Source organism: Leuresthes tenuis, unplaced genomic scaffold (genome assembly GCF_036924035.1).
Source record: "Leuresthes tenuis unplaced genomic scaffold, fLeuTen1.0.hap1 SCAF_12, whole genome shotgun sequence".
NCBI lineage: Eukaryota > Metazoa > Chordata > Actinopteri > Atheriniformes > Atherinopsidae > Leuresthes > Leuresthes tenuis.
The window spans coordinates 3,579,336-3,605,267 of NW_027325366.1; the positions used below are offsets into that span (position 1 = coordinate 3,579,336).

Sequence of the window (25,932 nt, forward strand, 5' to 3'; positions counted from 1 at the left end):
TGGAATGGAAAATCAGAATTTATTATTCGATTTCTATGTCCACACAGTCTGATTTCACATCAACAGAAAAAGATTAGATTTGCTTCACTTTAATGTTATAAAAAATAGTCAATGGGTATATTTCTCAAAGTGTTATGAAAATAAATGGGAACTGGCCTATATGGGAGCAAAAAGAATATGGTTAAAATCTTAAGGATTACATAAATGCTAAAAAAAAAACACGAGTCGTTGATCAGTTTTATTTCAGTGATAACAGATGCACTTCCAGACATATTTATTCATAATCTGTGTTTCTCTGTCCACTCACAGCCACCACTCCATCTCTGTCAGCGATGTGCGACTTTGAGCAGAGTTTGTGCGGCTGGTCGGCTGATCCCCACTCAGGTGTGAGCTGGTCCCTGCACACAGTCAGCAGCAGCTCAACTGGACAGAGCTCACATGGAGCAAGGCAGGACCTGGCGCTGGGATCTGATAGTAAGAACATGCAGAACTGTACCACAGAAGACAAAGTGCAAACACAGTTTGGCTAAACAGGTTCCTGATGGTAAATGGACGGTACTTGTATAGCGCGTTCCTCGTCTAACTGACCACTCAAAGCGCTTCAACACTAACATGCCACATTCACCCATTCACACACACACTCATACAGCACGTCTTAGTCTATAACCACGTGCTTTCTACTCATTCACACACATTCATACACTGATGGCTGCATCAGTAGGACTGCTCTTCCTCCTGAGCTACAGTTTTTTTTAATGAAATGGTTATGCTATGATGCTCATGCTGCGTACTGAGTTATTAATTTATAGTTTTCTAATGCTAACCAGTGAATGTTTACTTATGAAAAGCATGGTAACCTGTTTCTTGTGTGCTTCTTCAGCGGTTCATTACGATATAGATCTTTCCTGAGGTGAACAATATTAATCACACCATAGGGGAAACACTTAATCTTCAGTTAGATGAAACTTATATTTATAATGACATCAGCCAGAATGAGTTTGAAAATATCAACATATCAGATATCAGCTAAAATTCAACATCACGCGTAGCTTGAATACATAGTGGTATACTAAAGGATGCCTCAACTATGCAGTTTTATTGGGCGAAATGTTCACGTGACGAAACGTGGCCTTAAAATTTCTTACATTTAATTTGATTAGAATTCTTGAAAATACCTTTAGATTAAAAAGAGTAAGTGATAGTTGCAGTTATAAATTTTATCCATCAGATTTTCCAGCCACAGGGTTGCACCCAATTAAAAGGATTTATGGGCAGGCCTCTATTCAAACATTCATTTTCATTTCATTTCTTTAAACATCCGAAAGACATCGTCATGCCGAGATGTTTGACCTTCCTCATCACAAAGCCTTCTCCTGCTAATTAAGAACAAAGCAGTTATCCTGTGGTGGAATATTATACATCCCAGTGCTGGGAGGAAACACCAGAAGCAACCATGATGCAAGAATTTCACTGAGATCTGCTAGAATTGTTTGGAGTTTCGAAAAAAACTAGGTTTAACAGTTTTACTTTCCTTAACTAGTTTGCTGTTTAGTCGTCTCATTTACAGTTTTTTTAACCTCTTGTTATTTTCAGACATAGTTGACAACTTTACTACTCTTCATCTCTGTGTTCTATCTTTGGAGCATCTTTGTTCACTGTAATGATTCTACTCCAACCCCTTTCTTTCACTTTTCTCTGCTTTTTTCCTCTTTTTTCTATACTGCACTTTATTTTCCACTAATGTCCCGACAAAAGTCCTCTTGCTCTCATTCATTGTCATCTAATTTTTTTCTTGTTCCCTTACAGCCCAATGCCTCTTTCCTTTATAAGTCAGTCACCTCTTTTTCAGCTCATACTACTTTGTATAATTCTTGCATTTTCCCATCACTTTTCATCTCCAGCCTTCTCATTCCATCACCTTTTCTCTTCCTCACTGACCTCATCCTTTTCCCTCAGTGATTTTTGCCTTTTTCCACATCTGTCCATCTTTAATAAGAGAGCATGAGGATAACCAAGACTGTTTTATCAATCACACTTACATTCCCTGTCTCACACACATACACATTGGACTTACACACCCATAAGGTGCACTCACATAGCCCAGAGCAGTCAGATAAGTCAGATGATGGCTTCGACAGAAGTGCTGCTTTAGCCTTAGCGTTACCCTAACCCCCGAGGCTCCACACGCTTACACACCACAACTCACGGAAGGACTCTCCGTGTATTAAACACTCAAAGTGAGTAGTTTTTTTCCGCGTGCTGACACATGACCTTGCCATCCAGCAAGGTTTTGTTCGTATCTGTTGAAACCATCTAGTTTATGGCTGACCAAGCACCTCCTTCATAAACAGACTGGGCCGTGACATGAGGCAAAGCTCTATTGCACATCTCACTAGGCTGCTGTGTGTGTGCGCCTGCAAACATGTTCAAGCCCTTACGGGTGTGTGCGTGTGACAATGTGAAATTGACTTAGCAGCCTCCCTGCCTTAGTGTTTGACAGCAACATGACATTAAGTCTTGTTCAACAGCAGCATTAGTGTGGCACCCTGTCTAGAAACTGTCTCCATATGCAAATCAAATCTGCAGCTCTTGTCATTAAGGGCCCTTTTAGGGCTTTAAAAGAGAAAAGTCAACCAAAAAGGAACTCATAAGTTACTCTTTTGATCTCAGATATGCCAACATATGCCATGCTGAAATTCCTCTCTTTGTGGAGACTTTTATGGACATAAAAAAAACTGAATTCTAACTGATAAGTAAAGGAGAGACTACAAGGAACTGACAAGGTAACCTTAGTTTCTAAAAACATTGTATAAAATGTTCCTCCTGTGATCCAAGGCATGTAACAGATGATAGACATATCAGTTGTGTCTATGATGATAATTTAACCCTGTGTGAAACCTCAGTATACACATAGTATCCAGGCACATACAGCAGCTGTACATGCACACAATGACTGACAGACCCGTCAGTCATTGAACTAACACGCATGGAAAAAATTCACAAACACACACACAGACTTACACAAATTTCCCTCCCTTCCTTCCTCCCTTCCTTCCTCCCTCCCTCAGAGCTAACTCTACATCCCAGCCTATCCCTCCCATGGAGAGTTGTTAATTAATTCCCTTCCTTTGTACGTTTGCCGAGATCAAACGCAGAACGACAGAAAAACACAGCAACTTTTCTCTAAGTGTGCCTAATGAGCAACGGTAATTTAGGTCCTCTTTTTTCCATGCCTCCAAGTGAAGAGTTGAGTAACCTAAACCCAAATGCATTATTCATTGAGAATAATGTGCTGCGAAATCTGTCAAACCTTTTTCTCGCTGTCATAGCTGACTGAGGTGACAGATGGCCTGTCTTTTGATGAAACTACTGGTGTATTTGCAGCTTGAGAGCACCTCTTACTCCCCGGCCATAATGGACACAGCAAAAAAACAGCAGAAAACAGGAGCAAGCTAATGATTATGATTTTATTTTTCAGTGGAGAAAAGCATTATGTTTCTACATTTCTCTGTCAGCCCTGCTCATACTTTCACCCACTCACTCCTTCCTTCCCCTCACCGCCTCGTCCTTCTGAACATGCTTACAGCATTAGAATGATTAAGGCCAGTTAGCAGAGCTGTGTGTGTGCGTGTGTGTGTATGCACTGTATGTCATCTGTGTCCATAGCTATTAGTGGCCATTATGAAATGGCAGTCAAATTTGTGGTTGAGCAGCTCGCCACAGAATGATGGTGGTAATGTCTTCAAATCGAAACTACAACAACCTGCTGTCTACAAAGCACTGTCTTAAATAAGAAAATAAAGTAACATTAAATCCATCTACTGCAATGAATGCAATAGCTCATGTCAAATGTATATTTAAGATATGCAGAGCAGTGATTTCACCCTCATTCTCCAATCTGCATGTAGGCTTAGTTTATTCATATATTTACGAATATATTTTATTTTTAATTTCCTCCACAGAGAATGAATATAAGAAAAGTATTTTTCTATTATTTTCTATTCTATACTATTCAATTCTATTCTATTCTATTCTTATGGAAGAGGTGTTTGGAAGGTGCATTTTTAAGAGTAAAGGGAAATACTTATGGATCCTTTTTTGATGTGTCACACACTCAATACAGAGTAGTGTTGAGGTTTTATTGTTAATTGAAACTTATTGGAGTCAAATGCACTTCTTGGTTGACACATCTTTCTCCTTATCCAACCAGATTTTTCAGGGAACTACCTTCATCTGGATGCAGGCAGCCACACCCAGCGCAAGAGAGCCCGGCTGCTGAGCCCTGAGGTGGGGCCAGAGCAAGGCCCACTCTGCCTTCTGTTCTACTACGAGCTCCAGGGGGAGGCACAGGGGAGCCTAAGGGTCCTGCTGAGGGACAGCGACCAGGAGGAGACCCTCTTATGGGTCCTAAAAGGCGACCAGGGGCCTCATTGGAGAGAAGGTCGGACCATCCTACCCCAAAGCCCCAAAGAGTATCAGGTAAACAACTGATGGGCAACATTCATTCACTTCTCTGTGCCATATTGCTCTCAAATGCACAAAATCCATCACTGCGTGCTCTAGATAAAGGAGCTAACAAATAAGCTCAAATGTAATGGTCTATATTCTCCTTTTATCATATAGGTGGTGTTTGAGGGGTTCTTTGATCACCCTACAAGAGGCCACATCAGAATAGACAACATCCACATGAGCAACAGCATTGAGCTGGAGCAGTGTGCACGTAAGTTCCATAATGTGTCTGTTCACCTTTTAGCACATTTATTACTACGCTGTCCTCACACCAGACCGTTTGTTGTGTGTTTGCTCAAGAGACCTGATAAAAGAAACTAAAGGGGGAATAACTACTAAAATGTTGTATTTACACACAGACACATCAAAAAAAGAAAGAATATACTGCATACAAAGAGAAAGTAGGCCACAAAGGGCCGTTGGGCATGGATTCTAATTTATCTTTCATTATATCTCCCTCAGTCTTTTCCTGTACCACTCTATCATACTGTGTCTCCACTCTTCCCATTCCTTCTCTCTCGTTGTCTATCACTTTATCCATCCCTAACATTGTCTTCTGCACGGAAAAAAGGTGTGTGCTTTGGTGTGATTCCTGAAGGGAATCATAATGTTGTAGGGATCGTAATGCTTCAGAAGCAGTTAATCTGTCCTCATATTCTCCTGCACACAGACCCTAGCTGAACAGTGACAGTACTGTTTATAATTGTTGGCTTCTCTTGTAATAGTTGCTATGCTCAGAAAAAATCAGATTCCTAAGATGTAGGAACCTGTTGTTGGCAAGGAGCATGGAGCTAGTACAAAATAATATCAAATTCGGATACAGAAATTATTGGATTGAGAATTTTTTCAACTTTGGTCTGCCTAGGATTTAATATTTCTGCCTTTGGCGCTTCTCTTTTGTCCAGGATTTTTTAAGCGATCCAAGCAAGACTCTTGAGGGCTTTCATCTGGGATAGCAGATTCTTTTTTCACTTTTCCCACCACTTTGTTTCCACTGTTTTTTTTTCTCACTCTTCCCTCTTCCTTCATTATCATTTTTCCATTTCTTTTATTTCTATTTTCTCCTTTTCATAATACATGTCACATGCTCCAGCAAAAATACCCAGCAGTCACTTTCCATCATGTTCTCACACCCCCTGACCCTTGAGCTTTCCTCCACCCTTCCTTCCCATTTCTACATTTCCTTCTCTACATATTGTCCTCTACCCTTTTCACCCCATCTTCTATTCATTCCCTTCTTTTCTCTGTACTTTTTTTACCCAGCATGTTTGCTGCAATTTAAACCTTGTTTATCAAAGTGGGAAAGAGAATGCAAGATAATTAGGGGCAAATACATAAAAAGAGATACACAGGATTACAAAGCAAAGAGAAAAATAAACACAGCATGGACATGCTTCCCCTTTTCCTTTTTGTCTTCCTCTATTTATTTTCGCTCCATTTTGGAAAAATAACTCACATCCTGGAAGATTTATGGACCTTTCAACATCAAAACTATGTCTGAACTAGGTAAATCTGAATTAATCTTCCTAGAAAAGACTGAAATTTAGAACAATTTTGCAAATATATCAAAGGACCCTTTTTCATTCAAGTTGACACAATTTCCTGAGGTCTTAATTAAGAATCTATCATTTGCATGGTTCAAAAGACCACAGAGAAACCTTACAGCAGCTCAACTATGACTTTACAGCTGTTTTCATAGCAACTAGTTTTAGGACGTGGAGTGAGCCATACAACTCTACTTCTATGGGCTTGTGTCTTATTTGAGATCTGTTCTACTGCTTCAAGCTACCATGCAAACACGAATCTGGACAAATTACATTCATATTGGCTTCATAAATCCTAGGCCTCGCTGTCATTTAATTCGTCTGTGTTTTGCTTAATTCTTTAGAGTCTAACCTTAGAAACCAATGCTCAATGTAATGGTGGAATGCTGCTGCACTGCAGATGGTAGAATTCAGTGGCCAATTCGAAATTGGGATTTCCAAGTTCCATCGGGGGGAAAAAAGCATGTTAAGTAAGATATGTAACTACTGATCAGAATTTGCTTTTAATAACAAAGCAAAAAGGCAAAGAGCTGATCGAGGTACAGCAAATGGAACATGCTTTGAACCTGAAATTGGGCATGACTGAATACTTCTACTCGGAACGGGGAGTGTGACGTAGAAATCCACCACAGTCTGAACTGCTCACTAAATGAGAAGTGTCTGGGTTGTTTTTGAGTTTGCATTGACTGCTAATATATGCCCCCGAGCACAGAATAAGTAATAGAATTAGATATGATTACCACAAAGTAATTAGATAGAACAATAATGTTAATATGTCACATTACACCAAGTATGAAAAAATCCTTATTAGTCTTATTGTATTTCATGTTGGAAAGGAAAATATTTGAGTAATACCTGAATAAAATCATATTCCAACAACTTTTATTTTGGCCCGACTGACTAGTGAAACAATTCTGGTAAAACTGATCATTATTACTTCTGATCTTTCTGTAAACCCCCATCAACATTTTTTTTCTCTCTCTCTTTTCCAGAGCCCCTTCCTGCCTTAACTCCTGGAATAATCAGTAAGTTTTACCTGCTGTGCATTTGTTCATTCTTTGCCAACGTGTCTGTGCTTCCTGCTTGTTGCTAAGCTCAGCCTGCAGCACTGCACTGGCCCTCAGTAACCTTTTTAGTTCATAAGACTTCATACAAAACAGTGCTCTAAAGTATATTCACTTATGTGGGAGCTAAACTTTGACTTGGTGCATTATTTCCAAACAAATAAAAATGGGATTTTGTAAATGCTTTGTAATTGGAGCTTCAAACAACTGGACCGAAACAGTGAAATACTTTAAAGGGATATATTTCACTTATAGACTTAGATATGTATACCTGGTCCATATACAGTTCCAACACTGCAGCTTGATGGAATGGGTCCACTGCATGACTCCCTGCATGCTGGGCTGATATTCTTGGTTAATGGTATCATAAAGAAACAGACACATGATCGTTCACTACAGCAGCGACTGTCAGACTTCAATGGCAGCCACGTGCAGCTGTAATAGAAGACTATCCTCCTCCCCAAAATGTGTCCGTATGACATTTGTACATGAAGACGGAGACTTGTTAAAAGATATACAACCTTAGTGGTTGTGAGAGTGTTTTTAAGCCTAACAAAGTGAAATTGATACTAAAACCCAATCAGTAAGTGACACAAAGATTTAAGTAACGAGGCGTCAGCTTATAGACTGAATGAGACTCAGAAGTAAAAAAACAGTAGTCATTTAGTGGTCTTGATCTTGCACCCTCCTAAGGTGTATGATTGAAAGTGCTGTGAACAGCCACACCATCTGCCCCCCCTACTTTTTGGCTTCTTAAACAAAAGACTTGATAATGATGTCTGCTCCGATGTGGAAGTGTCATGTGAGTCACATTTCCCTTCTGCTGCTCATAGGGGTGGTACTAAACATTAAAGGTCATATTTCAGGGTTCAAACAAGTATTGTTTGGAGGATTTGTTGATAACAGAGTAAAACCAAGGTATTTTGGTAGTCCTGAATGATGTCCAGTACACTGAACTGTGTCTCACAGGTGTGCAGTTGTTATTTCGCTTTAGGTTGTGTTTCTTCAGTTAAAATCTGATTCTCTGTAAACTCCTTGTATGGTAAATGACTTTGGCGTGACGTTTAAGTTCATGAGGTCAGGCTTATCATGAAATGAAAAGCACAAATGTCTTTGTTACTATCGTATTATTCAGCCTTAAACATTTTTGGAGCCCAAAGAGAGGCAGCCCTGCCCATGTTTCTTTTTTCTTATTTTGTTGTCACAGAGACAATGCTCCCTTTCCTCCTTCTCTGCTTCTCTACTACTTTTCCACTCTTGTCCTTCTTCTCTGGTCATTCCTTTTTTATTTTCACTTCCATGCCCTCTCTAATTCTTGCTTTGTTACTGAGCCCAGTAAGTTCCTGATCTCACCTGCAAGAAATGCTGAGCTTCCTTTTTTTTTTTCACTCCTTCATCCTCAAATAGCCCGACTGAGGGAAGATAAAAGGGCTTAGGCAGATTATGCTCCTGGATCTCTTTTTTTTAAACTCTGGGATGCAACCCAAACCAGTGGTTCTATGTGTGCTACTGTTTAAAGGCCTGATCGTAAGCATAGTCATTTTGTTTCAAGTTCTATTATTTGTTAAAACATACCTAAATACACTGAGAAGAATATCAAGGCTATTAGTGATATGAAGATGGTTCTTGGATTTAGGGATTTGATCTCAGTTCGTGGGTGCTTGATTCATGGCTGCTGTGTGGTGATAATGATTATTCATTTTCATTCAGTTAGTCATCACTTCTCCTTTTTTTTGGAAGTAGATTTAGGGACAAAGTGGTACTTTTATCTTTGTCAGTGGTATGGGTATTTTTAGGCCTACATGTGTTCTTGGTGTGTAAATAGATCAGACACATTCTTTTTTTGATACTGTTGGACGCTTGAGCAGCACTTACTTTTTTCTCCCCACATCCAGTTCAACAAAAACATGGATACCATTCCAAAATAGTCAAAGATAAGAGACAAGTAAAGTCACATGAGTCAAGTGTGTGACCCAGTCTTTGCTGTTTCTGACACAGTTGAATCCTAAACAGCTATCATAATGTTTTTTTTCAAAATAAAGTCTTGCAAATATTAGAAAATACTTCAGCTGTTGTTTGAATCTATTCACTGATGTGCTGTTATTTATTTGTCTCAGCAAGAATTGAGGCTGATGTGTTTTTGACACTCTCTCATTCATGAGGTGCATATACATTAAAGCTGTTATCATTGGTCACTTAAACGCTTTCTCACACAATCCGACAGGTAAAAATGAGACTGGATATGATTCTTAGTGATTAAGGTATAACGGATAACTGACAGATCATGCCACATATGAAGGCAAACACACTCAGACAAGATACTAATTCTAAAAGAAGTGATTCACATTCCTACTCAGATTGTTCAAAAGTTCTCATTTACATGCTTTAAGGTAAGATTGCTAATGAGTGAAGTGAAAGTCCTGGTATGATAATGGTCAAGTGTTTCAGAAACTTCCTCGAATGCTGGAAGCTTCCTCGACATGTTCAGGTTTAATAAGGGTGCTCTTGAGAAACTTTCCCCTGAAAATTATCTGTCTCTTAATCCACCAGTGGGAAGGCTCTGCATGCAAGCTGCATTGAGAGCAGCTTTACAATCAAAGCCAATTTTAAACCCTTAAAGAGCTCGTCTGAACTTAGAAAAAGACTAAATCAAGGGGACTGGTTGCCTTGAGGTTCTGTATCCTGCTCTGCTCAACTCCTTCATCTCATCTTTCATTATTTCTCTCTTCTGTCTCATCCCAAGCTAGTTTTTGCTCTTTTTCCTTTTTCTCTCTCCTCTCTTTCTTACTCCTGTTCTTTATTTCTCTCTTTGTGTCTTTTTTTATTTTCTCTCCTTTTCCTTTTTTGTATCTTTCTCTCTCTCTGCGGGTTTCTTTCACAGTGAGTTGACAGAGTATTGAAGTTTCAGACAAACCCTTTAATGCAGGATTAAAGATATCATGACAGGATTAGCTCTTTCACTTCACATCCCCATCCTCCCACCCTCTCTACTCTCACTTTCTACCTACTCTATTTCACTGCATTCGATCCACCAATAATACCTTCTTTCTTACCCTTTCTCCAACCCTGTAATTTCTCTCCGGCTTTCTCTCCACTCTTCACTAGTATGAGCTTGCCCCGATTAAAGAAAAAGGAAGAAGAAAGCTAAATCAAGTCACTCGACACTCCCCACCCTTTGTTCAGGTCCCCCAGTCACCGCATAATCAAGCTTTTGCATTCTTTGATTGAATTTGAGCGCATGGAATGGGCCTTTGCGTGTCAATGTGCAGCTAATGTTTGTGACGTTTGCATCAATCAAAAAATACTTGGAAAATGTTTGAAAGACATATGCATCAGCCTCTTTGAGAAATAAGGATTTTGAATACATTAGAATAAGTGTTTGGTTGTTTGAAAATTGCAATATCAAATTAAATCTGGAGCTTACTTGTTTAGTTAAATACCAGCAGCAACAAGTTTACCATTTGTTAAGACCCTGCTGGTTACAGATGCTAGGCCTGTCAAGCTTTCAGTTTTAAAAAGTGTATGCAGCTTACAATACTAACAGTGACATATCTAAACTTATTTTCTAAAGATATATTTAAGCATGAGGTGTTTCATTCAAAACCAGTGCAGGGAGATTTGATAAGCTGTAGCCAGATAGCTAATTGAGCTAATGCTAGCTCCACAAGAAATTAAGTCCTTAGTTGATTTTTTTTTTGCCTCCAGCTTTCCATCTTATACGTCAAGAAATTAGCATCCTCACCCATTACTTATCCATGTACAGTAAAAGAGAAATAAGTAAACGGTTTTCTATTGAAAAATCTAAAGTCTGACACAAAAGTAACCTCAGTAATGAACTTATTAATGTAAGTTCAATAAGGTCGATAAAGTTCTGTCTTATCTTATAGGATTGTCCACTACAAGTAGGCTACATGGTGGGAGTCCTGGAGAGTCCCTGCCCTGTGGCTGTATTTTCTTATTTCCCTCTTACTTTGATTTGTTGTCATCATTAGTGGGTATGTGGACACCAGCAGAACAGTCTCACACCAAAATGTGTGTTATTAGCTACAACTTTCCAGACTTGCTACTAGATAGGCTGTTAAATTGTGAGCGTCCTATTGTAGTAGTCACGCTGAAAAAGCAGAAAATTTAAATTGCTTATGTTTTAATGACGTTGTGAAAGAACATATTTAAAGTCAAATCATGATCTCATCTGTTCTTAACCAAAGCCAATATGTTTGTTGCCTAATCCCAACCAAACAGCGACTAAAAATTTTATTTTTAATATAATTAATAAAACAATGGTATTATAACACACACTGACTGAAAAGTTTAAAACTACATCTTAAACTTAACCTAGAAATACTTGAGGGTAAGAATAGAAACTCCTGTATATGACTCACCGGCCCAGTCTCACCAGAAAACAGCTGGGTTTTTTTGTTGGTTTTTGTGTAGTGCAGCATCATTGCACATGAAAGGGACCGAGACCTACACAAAACTGAGTGCCTTTAAAACCCTAACCATATATTTTGAGCATTTAACCCCAACTGTGTACTTTCACTTCCTAGCATTAACCACTTACAAGTAAGAAAAATGTAGGGAAAAAAATTATCCACGGAGGAGAGGAGAAAAGGAAAAGGACAGTGGGAAAGATTGTGGAGTCGAACAAAAGATCTGAACATTACATCATGCACATTTCCACAAACCCATATTATGTGGATTTCAGTCTCCTTTGCATTTATAGAGTGTGTTGTCCAAGTAGAATCCAATACGGTACTATAATAGGTGCAACTACATGTCAGTTGTGACAAGTGTCCTTGTGCACAACCACGAATGCACAATTATGAGACTCTTGTCTGCAGAGAGGACACGGCCTCCCGTCTCCAAAGGACTTTATGGACTTTATGACTCTATTTATCTACAATAAGAAAACAAATTGACAGTCATGTGACACAGATATGTGCCTGTAGAAGAAAGCAGGCTAACAAAAAAAACTTTTTTGTGAGACATTTCTTTACCACATCACCACCTAAAAGAATGTGCTGTTTGCGAGGGAAACGTAAAACAATTTGCAGCTACATTGCTGCAATTTTTTTCACAACATTGACTTTGTTTGTCGAGAGATATAGAGCATAGTGCCGCTTTTTTAATTGGCTGAGCAGAGCTGAGCTATAAATGTGCATGCACATACAGACACACACTTCCTGCTAATAATGCTATTGCTATATCATTTGTACATTGACCTTAAAAGTAATACTTAAAGGTACTAAGCTACTAGATCAGAGTTGCAACTAATACATATACAAGCTGTATAATCAAATTAGCTTTTGTGGGGGGATTTGAAAAGACTACTGACTCACATTTTAAATGTTACCACACCAGTTCTGCACACTTAAGCATGTGGAGAAATTCTAAGCTTGACAGACCTGCTATGTACAGTCACAACTTAGCAGCTGCAAACTGAATTATAAGTTAGACAACTACCAGCTTTTAACTCCTCGGTAAAGTCTGCATGCTTGCCTCGCTCCTCCTCTGAGCCAATCAGTAATGTGTACTCCTGCCCTCCAGGGGGTGCCATATCTTGGATGGAGCCCACCGTAGACACAGTGATGGTGCAGCCGCTCCCTGCCTACTGGTACTATGTGTTGGCGGCAGGCGGTGCCCTCTTGCTGTTGGTCACTGTAACCGTGGTGATGATACTGTGCTGTCATCGCTACCACTGGGCGACCAAGAAGACCAGCAGTAGCCATCATCATTCAGTGATGTACCACAACAGCCAACAACTGTATCAGCAAGGTCAAGAGAGCTGTTACCAGAACCAAAACCTCAGCTGTAATCTGATCCCTAACCAAAACCAACTGTACCCGGGAGCTAACCCAGGTCTTGAACCCATGCTGACCATAACAATGGAGAAAGATGACAGCTATGGCTCCCGGTGTTGAAATGACTGGACTGAAGAGAAAAATGCATTTTCATTAGAATGCTTATTTAAATTAAAGATATCTAGGGGTGTGGCAGCTTTGTGAAATGAATAAGCAGCAGCATTCTGCATAATCTCCACTGTTCACTGATGAGCATCTACATGGTAGAGGCACCCCAGCTCCTGTTGCTACTGAGAGATCTAATTAAATGATCAGTTAACACTTTTGGCTGAAAATGGCAGAATGAAGGCCTGATGTTAAACTACTTTTCCCTCAACAAAGAGAGTGCTGAAGATGGAAAACTTCAGACTCCAACTCTGATCTTTGAGGAGAGCCTGATAACTGCAATATAGTGCAACTTTTCTGATGTTCTAGATCTGAACGCCAACCCCAAAAAGTGAGTTGGATTATGGACAGAGTAAATTACAAGTAGACTTACTGACAAGCTCTGGACAAGACATGTGTTGTGTACTTCCAGTGTACAATGTCGGTGTTGCTGCCATCTTCTATTAATGTCAAAGAAGGATATGTCTGTCTGCCCTGTTCTGATCTACAGCTTGGACACTGGCTGCTTCCAAATACCCTGTCTGACAAAGAGGGGATTTACATGCAGGTAGAGAGGACACACTGTGTTTGTTAGCAGCATTAAGAGTGATGGCTATGTCTTTGGGACTGAATAAATCTGCAGTTTATTTGTCCCCTTACCTTTGAGAGACTGAGAGGAAAAGAAACAAAAGGGAGTGTCCGTCACTGAAAACTAGACAGAAACTAACATTGCAGCTTTGGCGTGTGAATACCACAACAAAGGCTCCAGTATATGCACGGACACTTTCAAGACTTTTCAGGCCTATTGTGTGACCTTGAGCGTATTTTTCATTACATCCTGGATATGCCTTTTTAAAAATGTGCTTTAAAACTATTACCTCTTCCCCCCCAGAATGAGGTAGTGCCTCAATGTTGAATAAGAATGTGGATGGATGCAGTTTTACTCTACCGTTTGTTGCCTGGATCTTCTGCCTGTCAGTTTAATGTTCAAACTAAAACCCACTCTGTGTCCTGCTCACATTAGACTGTATGTGAACACGGAATGTATGTTTTCCTTCATCTCTCTGCAAGTACAAGTATCCTGAAATCATTGTCATGGACACAAACCATGACATTTAATATTATAAACTAAGAATTTGTTGTACATTGACTTATATCCTGAAAGAAAATAATTTGGCTAAATATTTTGCAGTATTACTTTTATTCAACAACTGAGACCAAACTTACTGTGACAAAAAAAAGCATCAAACTTTTCTGAGGGCTGACATTGGCAAATTTACCCAGTTAGTTCAGAGCATATCAGTGTGTCAACTTGGAGTTCTGTCCTTTCTTTGTTGCCATGCGTGTCATGTTAAAAAAAACTTCATAAAAGCAATGGTGTCATCAATATTCCATCTTTTAAGGCAACCGAGGGTAAGGACACAACTGTCATTCTGGTAACTGAGGAGACTGAGAAGTAACAGATGTGGTCAGATCAGTTTGTCTGTGCTCGCATGCCTAACAGAAACAAAACAACAAAAACAGAAATGACTATTTGTGGGTGATTACGTGCAATGAAGCTGGTGACCTTTTGGGATATTTACAGTCTGTTTGTGTTTTTATCACTGTATGCTTTCCATACGTGTTGTTAGCTTTAGGTCAACACCTGTTTGTCACAGAAGAGTTTAAATGGAAACACCCCTTATGAAGGCTTTTAAATCTCTTATTTGGTTACTTTTCTTTAGTTTGTTTATTTGATGGATATATGTATATATCCTTTCTTTAAAGTAAGAATGTCAGAATACTTATTTTTGAGTTACCAGTTGGGTATGTACTGGAGTCTACCAGTGCATATGAAGAAATGTAATATAATTAACTGTTTTTTCAATGTTGAGATTAGGACCTCTTTCACATTTGGTATCATAATGCATCCTGAGTGATCCGTTTACAAGTGGACAACTAAGTATGTGTGTTCACGCCTGGCATTACAGTACATCCTCACATGCGTCCTGAGTGACACGTTGTCATCTGATCTCAGTTAGCTGCTTTTTATGCAAATAAACACGCACCCTGCGTCAAACAGTCAGCTGCCAGCGAGCATCAAACATCATCAGTTCATCTATCGTGTTTCAGGAACCGAACTACATTGATACTAAGACTCCTCATCATTTACAAACATTTGAATAAGTTCAGTTATGTAACAGAAATTATATGAGAAAAGCGAAGGTGTATTAGACAAATCATTTGTAATGTTGCAGAGCTCAGTGTCAGCTGGTCTTTGCTGATAAAGACGCACACACTAGACTGTCAGCTGTTTTCTTGACAACTTTGTTGTGCACACAAGGGTTGTATGTAAGTGGGTGCACAAGCAACATGTTGATGGAAAGCTAAGATTCTTGTGATTTGATTGATGCAAAGCATTTAGCGATTCAGTGACCATTGGGGTACAATCAATGTCAATAACAATAACAAAAAATCACACCATTAAGACAATTCACCTGTGAATATTATTGGTAACCAGTGATAGATCATTTTCTGACAAGAATGGTCCTTTTCATTGACAAAGCTCAGCAGATACATCTGTTTATGCAGTGGATGTCAGTTGGCCAGATTAATGCATCTTGGACCACATCTGGATGTATCCTCAATCTGTCCTGAGTGTGTTCACGCCTGTATTCAGAGCTGGCCACTTGTGATCGGATCGCCCAGCACTCATGTTAATACCGGATCCAGACAGGGCCTTAGATGAGCACTTTTCTTGTTTTGTCTTGATATCAATTTACTCAAGGATTATTTCTTACATTTACTGTGAATCTTTTAAAGAACTCATGAAGAACTTGGTATAAGAGAGCGACATGTGGTTTGAATAGTAGTTATACAGTCATTCTTTTTATTTACACACTATTTACTCTGTTCACTGAGATAATCTTAATAAGTTTACCAGACATTACCAGACAATTGCTGTCAGTATGTTAAGCTTAAGGTATTTTGAAATGGGAATGTTTGTTCCTCATCCAGTTTATTTAGATGGCGACACATTTGAAGCAAATCAATACATTTTTTTGTAAAAATTATTCAGGTAATGTAAAATTGATTGAAATTCACACTTGTGAGATTCAATGCCGTACTTACTGTCTGGATTTCTCATCATCTTGCGTTGTATGCTACCTGCTACATCATTTTGCTCATGCACCCTTTCCATTTTCATTTATTAATTTTTTTACCAAAACCTGTTTACAAACCTTGTTTGTATTCTATTCCTTCCCTTCACGTCATATCCTCCCAGTCAAAAAAACACAGGAGAGAAAATGAGAGGCAGAAATAGAGGGGAGCTAAATCTCTCTGAGCAGAAGGGCCCATTAAACAAGCCTCTTTTTTCTCCAATGAATGCACCCAGAGATGGAGGGAGATAAAAGAAGTAAAAGGAAAAAAGCAAAGCTCCTCTCTATACATTATAAAGATAGAGTTTTTTCTCTTACTCTGAGAGGGAGGCTAATGGGGAGGCAGGTTGGGGTTTGGATTGAAGGAAAGGGCGATTTGAAGGCGGCGGACAGGTAGTTCCAAACGTATAAGCTGATGAAAGAAGTCTTTTGGCTGAATAGTCTGATGAAGACACACTCTTGATGCTGTGCACACTAACCAACTCACCAGCACAGACCAGTCACGGCTAAGAGTCTATATTTCCTCCTGTTCTCCAATACAGCCATTTAGATCATTGCTGCATGCATATTTTCACAGTGCAGATATTATATTACTCATATTGACTTATTTCATCTTACTATATCTCATAAAATGCTTTTTTGTGCTTTAGTCAACAAGTATTTTAGTTATTTTTTTTGCTTGCATATCTGTTTCTACCTCCCGAGCCCCTTACACTTCCATTTCAATGGACATGTGCATGATTTACACATTATATGACTCATTCCAGCAACCCTGTGCCATAACCCAATCAATGTGGGTCCGAATTCAAATCGAGGAATGATGTATGACTGTATTTATGTTGTGCTAGCCATGCACTTTTCTCTCTCATTCTGTCTCAGCCTATCAAACGTTTTGCAAGATTTGGAAAACCTTTCACAGAGAGCTTTTAAATCAGCCTTCCCTCACTTCCCTCCCTCATCTCCATCACAGGCTACTTTGAAGCCCTTTAATATCTCTAATTAGTTAATGGAGCTGATTGCATTCATAAAACCCTGCAGTAAGCATTTTGAGCCCTCAGGCCATCTCTAGTTTTTCTCTTTACTCCTCCTCCTCCTCTTCTGTTTCCTGGAGACATATCAGTGCAAGCAGTCTAACAGGTCCTCAGGTCCCTACTTGAACAGAAAACGGTGGCAAAGAGCCATCCCTATCTGTGCTGGAATTAAAAGGAAAAAAAGACCATTTTATTTTTCTCTTTACTAATTGGAGAGGGGAGATAAAATGGGACTGCAGGGAGTTTTAATCTCTTCTCAGATCCATGTGATATTTCTTCTCAGGCTTCTCAGCCGGAGGGCTTCCAGCCAGGGTCATTAGAAAGTGTTCAACAGTCGTCCAAAGGGTGTCCAGGCGCCTGTTTTCCCTCCTTTCTTTTTGCAATCTCCCCGTAACTGATTTAATGCTCTGGTCAAAGCCTGCGGTGATTTCAGCTGACAGTGAGTAGAAAGAGTTCAGAGCCTGTGGACAGACAGGCTGCTGTGCAACGGTACATGTCACATGATAGAAAAACTTTATTGTTTTATTTAAAGTAACTTTCACTAAGAGCGCCAAAAAGTCATAACAATATTACGAGTGGGATCATTAGCTTAAGAATCACTGCACTATTTTTACAGTTATTAGAATGGGAGTTATTTATTGAAATAATTAAGACTATAATTAAGTTACCAACACTGTTTGAAATGATGTTTGCAGGCACTGTGGTCTTTTTCGTGCTTGCATGCTTTAAGATGCCTTACAGGGTGGTCAGATATTGTGAATCCCTGTGTTTTCCTCTGTTTTTGCATCTCTTTTTTTAAATTCTGATGATGGGAAATTGTATTATTCTAAAAGTACAATCCCATGTGGTGTTTCAAAGAAATCAACCAACATGTAATTTTTAGTAGATAATTTAATGGTGTTTATAGTTTTTGGATTTCTTTATTAATCAGCAATCTTTCTTGATAATAATTTGTTTTAAGGAGTGAAGATTGATCTTTGAAACTTAGCCCCAGCAAGGGATGAAGCTGAACTGGAGTCAGTTCCAAATGCAACTGGTTTAGACTCACTCAGACTAAATCAAACCAGCCTTTAGCTCCTTGCGTTGCACTTTCAGTACATGAAACATTGATGTACAATATACACACCCGACTCCAAACTGAGTAATATGTAAATAAAAACTGAATGCAACAATTTACAAATCTCACAAACCAAAGTTTTATTGAAAATTGAATGTTGAAAGTGAGACATTTCCCAATGTCATAAAAGAAATGGGCACATCTTGAATTTGATGACATCAACATGTCTAAAAAAAGCTGGGACAGGGGCAACAAAAGGCTGTTCAGCTTCCCAAATTCATTGGAACTGGCTGTGTACAAAACCAACGGAGACACTAATACAATCATAGACAAAATGCTCTGCAATTGAATCTAACTGGATCTAATTCATCTTGGCTTTGTTAGTGTCAGGAACGGTGGTGAAGGTAGGACCCAGATGCAATATGTCAAAACCAAAAAGGTTTATTCCAAATTTAAGGCATGAACAAAAGGCGCAGCTGAGCCGGATAATCAAACATACTTAACTATGAAAGAACAAAGCGAGAGTATGAAAAACAAGACTATAGGGCAAAACCAGACTTAGTGTTTCATGAAGATCATGAAAGGGTAGTGAGGATTCTGCAATGAGCGCAAGTGAACCTAGAAACTAAATACTGTGGGGGCGTGATCAGTGATGACGTGCAGCTGTGAACAGAAACAGGTGACACGAGTTAACCTAACGTGACAGGGGAGAAACATGACAAGAACCTGAAAACATGACGAGAAAGAAAACATAAGAACTGAAAACAAGACTATTAAAACATAGACTGTGACAGTTAGCTTTTATATGGTTTTAATTCAAAATAAGATGAAGTCGATTTTTCCAGGTTTGTCCATTAATGATTGCTCAGTTGAAACAAAGATTCACTCACCCTCTTTTATTTGAAATAATAACATCATATTTCAGTCAGATCATTTTGCAGGTGTCCCTTAAAAGTTTTAATCTCCTACCATTATTCACTGTTTGAGGAGTCTTTGAAGTCTGTAAAGACAGTTTATTGAAATTCTAATATGAAAATGGGAAAATTGTCTCATGGAAGAATGACCTTATCTAACTGAGGAAATGAGGATCTGGATCTTTTTCATACTGTCTAAATTAGGTTCTCACCTCTTATCCTCTGAATATCTATTACAATTTTACTTCATAAAGTGCTTTTGGTTCCCTTGCCCAATAAATGGTTATCAGCTTTCCAGATATTGCTCCATTTTTTTTCTTCTGGGGACTTTAATGTCAACTTCTCTGAAAAAAACTGAGCTGAACGAGAACGGAGCTCCAAGCCCTTCAAAGCCTTGCACTACGGCCTGCCTCAAAAATTTAAAGTTGTACTTTTAGCTTGTTGAATTTATTGGTCTTGGTATAAAAAGAAAATGGATTGTAGTGAATGTGAAGGTAATAAAAGTATTATTTTTCTATGAAACAGTTTTGTGTGGGTGTTTTTTTTTCCACACTTTCTCCATCCTAACTTTACACTCATTGTCTCAATCTTCTGACATTCTCTTCATTTAATTTAATTTCTTATTTCATCACGTACTGGAACTTGTCAGATTTATGCAGGTAGTCTTGCTTAAAAGTTTAGTAAGGCTGGCTTTTCGCTTTTCCTTTGATAAACTGAACACAGAACTAAATGGTTTGTAGAAGATTTCTAACTTGATCTCTTCAGAAAGTTTAAATAAAATGACTCAGTCTTTAAGGTGGTTGTATTTTGTGTTTTCCATCTACAAATGTAGCTCATGTGCAGACAACATTAGAGATGGAGAGAGTTATCACAGCATGAGGTGGACTCTGAGTACTCCCAGCATCTGGATGGTTGAGATTAATACTGCTATTCTTTCTGTCTTTTTAGCAGATCCCAAGACTCGGGATTTTGGAAAAGATTCTGTTTTCAAGCCCAAGCCCCCCATCAACGGAGGTGAGGTCCTCTCCTTTCTGCTTCTGTCCTCCCCTCTTCTCCCCTCTCAGCCTGAGGCTAAAACTGACTGTTTTACAAGTCTCACCCAAAGGCTAGTGAAATGGCTCTTTAAGCAGAGGCATGCCTATGGCTCTTTTCTTTACTCACAATTCCACAAGAAACAAGCCTGTGGCAACAGTGACAGACAGTGTGTGTGTGTGTGTGTGTGTGTGTGTGTGTGTGTGTGTGCGTGTTGGTGTCAGAAAGAGTGAGTAGAGAAAAGTGTAAGACAGCATTCAGAAGTACGTGTCTGTGTGTACACGTAGCGTGTTTCACCTCCTACTCTTTTATGTTCCATGGCAAACAAAGTGAGACAGACAGCTTCCTTCTGGGCACCTAGAAAAACATCTGTCTGTAACAATCACGGTTTGTGTGTGTGTGTGTATGCCCACTGTTCCTTGTATTTTCCAGTCCCTCGACAGATACAAGACAAGTACTCAGCCTTTACCTCGCTAAACAAGTCTGTTTACAGCATCCTTTTGTGAGCGTCTGTCTGTTTCAGTCTGTTCTTCTGTGAAACCATAATTCCGTAATCATAGACATACTTGATTATGTGTATATATTCATTACATGAATTAGCATGATTATGTACCAAGTAGATGTGCGCACTTTGACCCCATTTTCAAATTTCTGTCGCCCTTTTCTATTGGTGCATTACTTATTAGGTTAACTGTCAATATGCAGCTTTACAGTATGTCAACATGTCAGAAAGTGACGTTAAAGGATTGCCTTGAGTATTGAAAACTGACACGAAGGGCTCCTGATGAGGCCGCATTTTACGAGCTGGGACTTAGAATGTGTTACCCAGCAAGACGCTAATGTAGATCATGAATTAACAAGTTGAAAACTGGCTTTAAAAGGTTATGTGTACATATGGGCATGTCATATGTCATATGGCATGTCTGGCAATTCTAATTAGATTTTTTTAGGTATTTTCCGACTTTCAACTGGAAAATGGTCAACTCCAGCATGAAGTCACACTCAGCTCAGATTTCCAAAGCCAATGGAACACAGCAATAGTTTCAGATTAAAACAACACATCAGCGTCTTTCAAATACACGCGTATGGTTACATTATGTTTCTAACATTTCCGGTTTTATCTCCAGATTATGTTTTCCCAGGCTGGCCATCCTCCTTCTCCACTCCATCTTCTGATGTAGACCCATCATCTGTCACCCTTGTGTCAGAAAAAGACAAGGACAATGCCTGGCTGTACACACTGGACCCTATCCTGCTCACCATAATTGTGATGAGCTCATTAGGCGTCCTGCTGGGAGCAGTTTGTGCCGGATTGCTCCTCTACTGCACGTGCTCCTATAGCGGGCTGTCTTCACGTTCCTCTACGACACTGGAGAACTACAACTTTGAACTGTACGATGGAATCAAGCACAAAGTTAAGATAAACCAGCAGCGGTGTTGCTCAGAGGCATGAGGTTAGAAGGACCAGGACCCTGGAGAATGATGGGGAAAGACGTGTCCTTTGATCCCTGCATAAGAAATCTGTTCTCAGTTTGGACAAAATCAACAAAAAAGAAGCACTATCTATAATTTCAGTGTCCCCGACCTAAAATTCTACTACTCTTTTGCTCTGATGTCTAATGGGGGAACATTGTACCCAGAGCTTGCACAACTGTTTATGTGCCAGTGGGGACTTGATCTCCTCTACATGCTTTGTGGCCTGAACCAAGGAAACATCTGACCCCAGTCTCCCTTCCCCACACTCCCATTTCTCCTCTGCCTGAAGGAGAGAGCCTGCTCAATTCTTAAAGCCTGTGAATGAATGAAGAAATGAATATAAATATCAGATCTATCATAGAATATATCCCACCAGCCCCTGGAATGAAGTTTAAAAGGAGTTGAACTGCAGCACCCATGACAAACTGGACATTTGGACCACAAATGACAGCACAGTCTGGAGTGTTTGGTTAATACATTGTTACTGGGATTCTGAATGACGTGCATTCCACTGGAAGGACTGGTGCTTTTTACAGGAGAGCAACATAAGGTTTTGTCGTCATCTGCTAACGGAGACAGCTTGCAAAAATCTAAAAGTTCCAGCTTCTTACTGTTTGTGAAGACTTCAGCACCAGTGGGCCCTTTGAAGTGGGTACTTTTGACTGAAATCAACACATATCAAGTGAATGCTTTTTTTATGGCAAAGAAGGAAAAGATGATGAAAAAGGACATATTACTTTTGTTTGTTTTAGCTATGAGTTCTGTGAGTTTTAAACGTCCATTAGCCTGCCATGTGGCCCACGCTAGCTCCTTTGTCTGCCCTCGCTCTGCGCTTTGTGAAACCAGTGGCTTAGAAGAGTAATGGTGACTGTTTTTGTTCTGTTTTAGACTTGTGTCCATTTGGATAAGAAGGTTAAGAAAAGCAAACTTTGGTTCGTAGCAGCCCTGTAGAGCTCTGATGCCATTTTTAGACTTTTCTTTTAGAATTGTGTTGGACTTCATAGTCTTAACTGTTACTTCAGTTCTTTTCTATTTTGGCAAAGTTTCCATTACAGTTTATCGGTCTTTGCAGACCGGAGAGTAGGAGAAAGGTAAAGTAATACAATAGACAGGAAGTCAGAGGTTTATCAAAATCTAACATGCTGTTATGGAGTCGTGCTTTAGATTCAGTATTCCAGAGTTTCGTTTTTGGTATATATCTATATTTTTTGCTTTTCAGACTGTATGATGCCCAAATGATGGATACACACTGTGTAAACAAAATTTCAATGATTGTTTTATTGCAACCTATGGATTGCCAAAGAGCTTTGTATGTGCTCAGTTGTGGCTGAATTAGTGTTAAAAGAGGCTGGGTGGACTGAGAGTGATGAATTATCATGCTGTTTATCCATCACTCTTAATCCCACCTGCTGCGAAAAGGCCGCTCAAAGGCTGAAGTAAGAGGGAATGACTAAAGGAGGAGAACTGAAATCATACAGTCGATTTTTTTTGGAAACACAAAGGAGCCTTAAGCAAACTACAGTATACGCTGTATCGGAGGACAGCCATCAAGAAGGGCCAGTGCTGCTGGGGAGACACACGCCTACATCAACACACACATGCATACACACAGCCTTGTACTCCAGTGTTTGTGGGTAGCCTACACAGACGTAATGCATTCTTCAGCCCCGCACCTTAACTTGATTAACTGGCCATAGCCTGGACTTTGATATAATCTTAAACCTCAATCCAAGTTTTTATGTTTACTTGCAAGAGGAAATCCCCAAAAGGGTCCACTATATATTTAATATAATTACTCAAAGTAGTGAAAATTACACTCACATTATCAAGAGCCTGGAAAGGACATAAGAACGACCGGTGTAATCAGTCAGTTTGAGCATTTGTAGACACAATAAATCAGCTATTCCTTCTGAGATCAACTCTGAAGGACTATATATGACGCCTCGGCTCAGAACATTTTGCCATGACTTTAATTGTACCTAAACTTTTGGACCTGTAAAAGCACAACAGGTCAGTGTTTTTACAGGCAGATTTCCGATTTATTTGTACGTGTATTGAACTTAGCTGTTTAATTGATCAGCAGCTGGTGATAGTATCGTATCAACAAATGTAGCAATGCTGCAGAGAATTCTGATGTGAGTTTTTTTAATCTCAGCCCAGTCTTACAAGAAAATGTGTAATAGGTACATTTGTCCACAAGTCCAAAACACAGTAGTGTCTCAATAAAGGTACCTGAAAGCCACAAACTTGCTTCACTTGCTTGAGAGTGCTTGGTGTTATTCCACCATCCACTACCTCCTACCTCTTCTAGTGTTTTTGAATGAATTTTGCACAATATTACATTGTGAAGGTAACAACTAATGCAAAATGTAAACGTAATTACAATCTGCAAAGGACAATGTAGAAATGAAATGCTTTTGAAGCCTTGCAAATATTGTAATCTTATCCTTTTTGAGCAAGCGTCACTCTTTCATGTAATGCAAAATTTTGAATGGAAGGTGTAGCACCTAATGATTCTGTTGCCCAAAAGATGTGTTCATGTTATGAGCCTTCATGGGGAAACTACCACCTTTTGCACCGTGGACCAACATGGCTATTTCACATTCTCTACTGCAGTGTTAATGCTTCTCAGATTACTTTATTTTACAATTGATATATTAATACATCCTATTTTTCTCGTATGTTGTTTTTCCTACAGTATAAACTTAATTTAAAACTTATTATCAGTATATACATTTTCCATTTATCTGAAGCAAACTATTGTTATTTGACCATACCAAACTGTGGACCATTTGATAAATTAACGAGCAGGTTGCCTTATGCATGTAAACATAGCTTGTAATGAGTGAACAACGGGGAGAACAGGTGACATACACACACTGCCAATATCTCTGATATCATGACAGTGCATAAAGATTGCATTTCAGGGACATTTTGTGTGTCATTTCTACGTCATTCAGTAGCTGTCTGCATTTTATGGTGCTAAATGGCACACAAAATGGTTAGGATTAGGTCTATTTCATTAGATTTAGTGTTAAAAAGATACAAAACATACATATTACTGTCAAAAAGAAAGTTAGAGCAAAGAGAGAAAGATGTAATCAAGACACAAAGAATACAGGCAAAGAGACAACGAAACAAAAATGAGGAATCTGTACTTTGGAGAATCAGATACTGACTTCTCTGTTGCGCAACAGCAGGTTAAGCTGCATCAATCAAAGTCTCTTTTGCCCTCTGAATCTGTGAAGTATCCGAGTTATGATGTTGTTGTCTGAGGCACAAATTGTGAGAGAAATTGAGGAAGTGGGGAGAAAAACTTGGGATTCAGTTGTGCCTACAGCCCCCACTCTTTGTGTTCTTCTCTCCCCTCCCCATAATAACAGGCCTGCGTTGGTGAAAAACACAAAGAAAATAAAGGGAATATTAAAAGGTGTTGAACAATGGTCAGAAAAGGAAAGATGGAATAAGGGAACAATGGAAAGAGATGAAGACTTTTCTGTCCATCTTATTGCGTTTTCTTTGGACTGTTTTCCAAGTGCCTTGGAGCTCTCTTATCATGTCCTTCTATCTTTCTCTTTCTCTGTACTATCTTACGTCACACTCCGGCTCTACTCTCACATGCAAACAAGAACAATTAAGCAGTGACCACTGACAACATCATGCAACATGCAAACACACACACACAGACGTGTTCATTCTTAACCCATACTCTCTCTCTGTCTCTTGCTTGACTTTGCTAACTTGTTTTCTCTGGAAAGTATTACCTCTCTCTGTCTTGATGGATACACACACAGACACACATTTACTTATGCACAACTGACTGACTCATACACAGTACATTACGACACACCTATGGCACACTGGCCAGAGAACTCAAACTGTTGTTTGTAGACTTTGTACAGAGAAATTTCTTTTTTAATGTTATTATTATTATTTAATAAAGGCTAAATAACAGATAATATGTTTGTGGGTGTCTTTTTGTGTGTATGTTTGAAAAGTGAAGTCAGTTTAATTATGTAAAAACTAGTTTTAAATAACCACCATGAATATTCAAAGAAGCTCTTGGGACCTCAGAGCCTTCAGAAACAAGTGTTTGCACTTTTTAAAGTTTATAACTTTATGTAGACTGTATGGTAATAAAATGCTTAAAAGCAAATGGAGCAAATGGGAGCAATCCATTGGATTTTATATCTATATCGTAAGCTGTTTTCCTGATGACA

The 25,932-nt window shown here is 39.1% G+C and overlaps 1 protein-coding gene across 2 annotated transcripts in view; it reads left to right on the forward strand.

Annotated features, from left to right (window-relative positions):
• Positions 1-25,669, forward strand: part of LOC140320059 (neuropilin-2-like) — a 109,146-nt gene extending 83,477 nt beyond the window's left edge. Inside the window, exons 13-18 of one of the 2 annotated variants that reach the window (XM_072397828.1) lie at positions 310-474; positions 4,211-4,479; positions 4,624-4,720; positions 7,046-7,078; positions 20,153-20,218; positions 21,364-25,669. In XM_072397828.1, the coding sequence (XP_072253929.1) occupies positions 310-474; positions 4,211-4,479; positions 4,624-4,720; positions 7,046-7,078; positions 20,153-20,218; positions 21,364-21,689 (956 nt within the window). In that variant the 3' untranslated portion in view covers positions 21,690-25,669. The remainder of the gene's footprint in view (positions 1-309; positions 475-4,210; positions 4,480-4,623; positions 4,721-7,045; positions 7,079-20,152; positions 20,219-21,363) is intronic. The other variant, XM_072397829.1, reaches the window with a different exon arrangement.
• Positions 25,670-25,932: the final 263 nt, after the last annotated feature.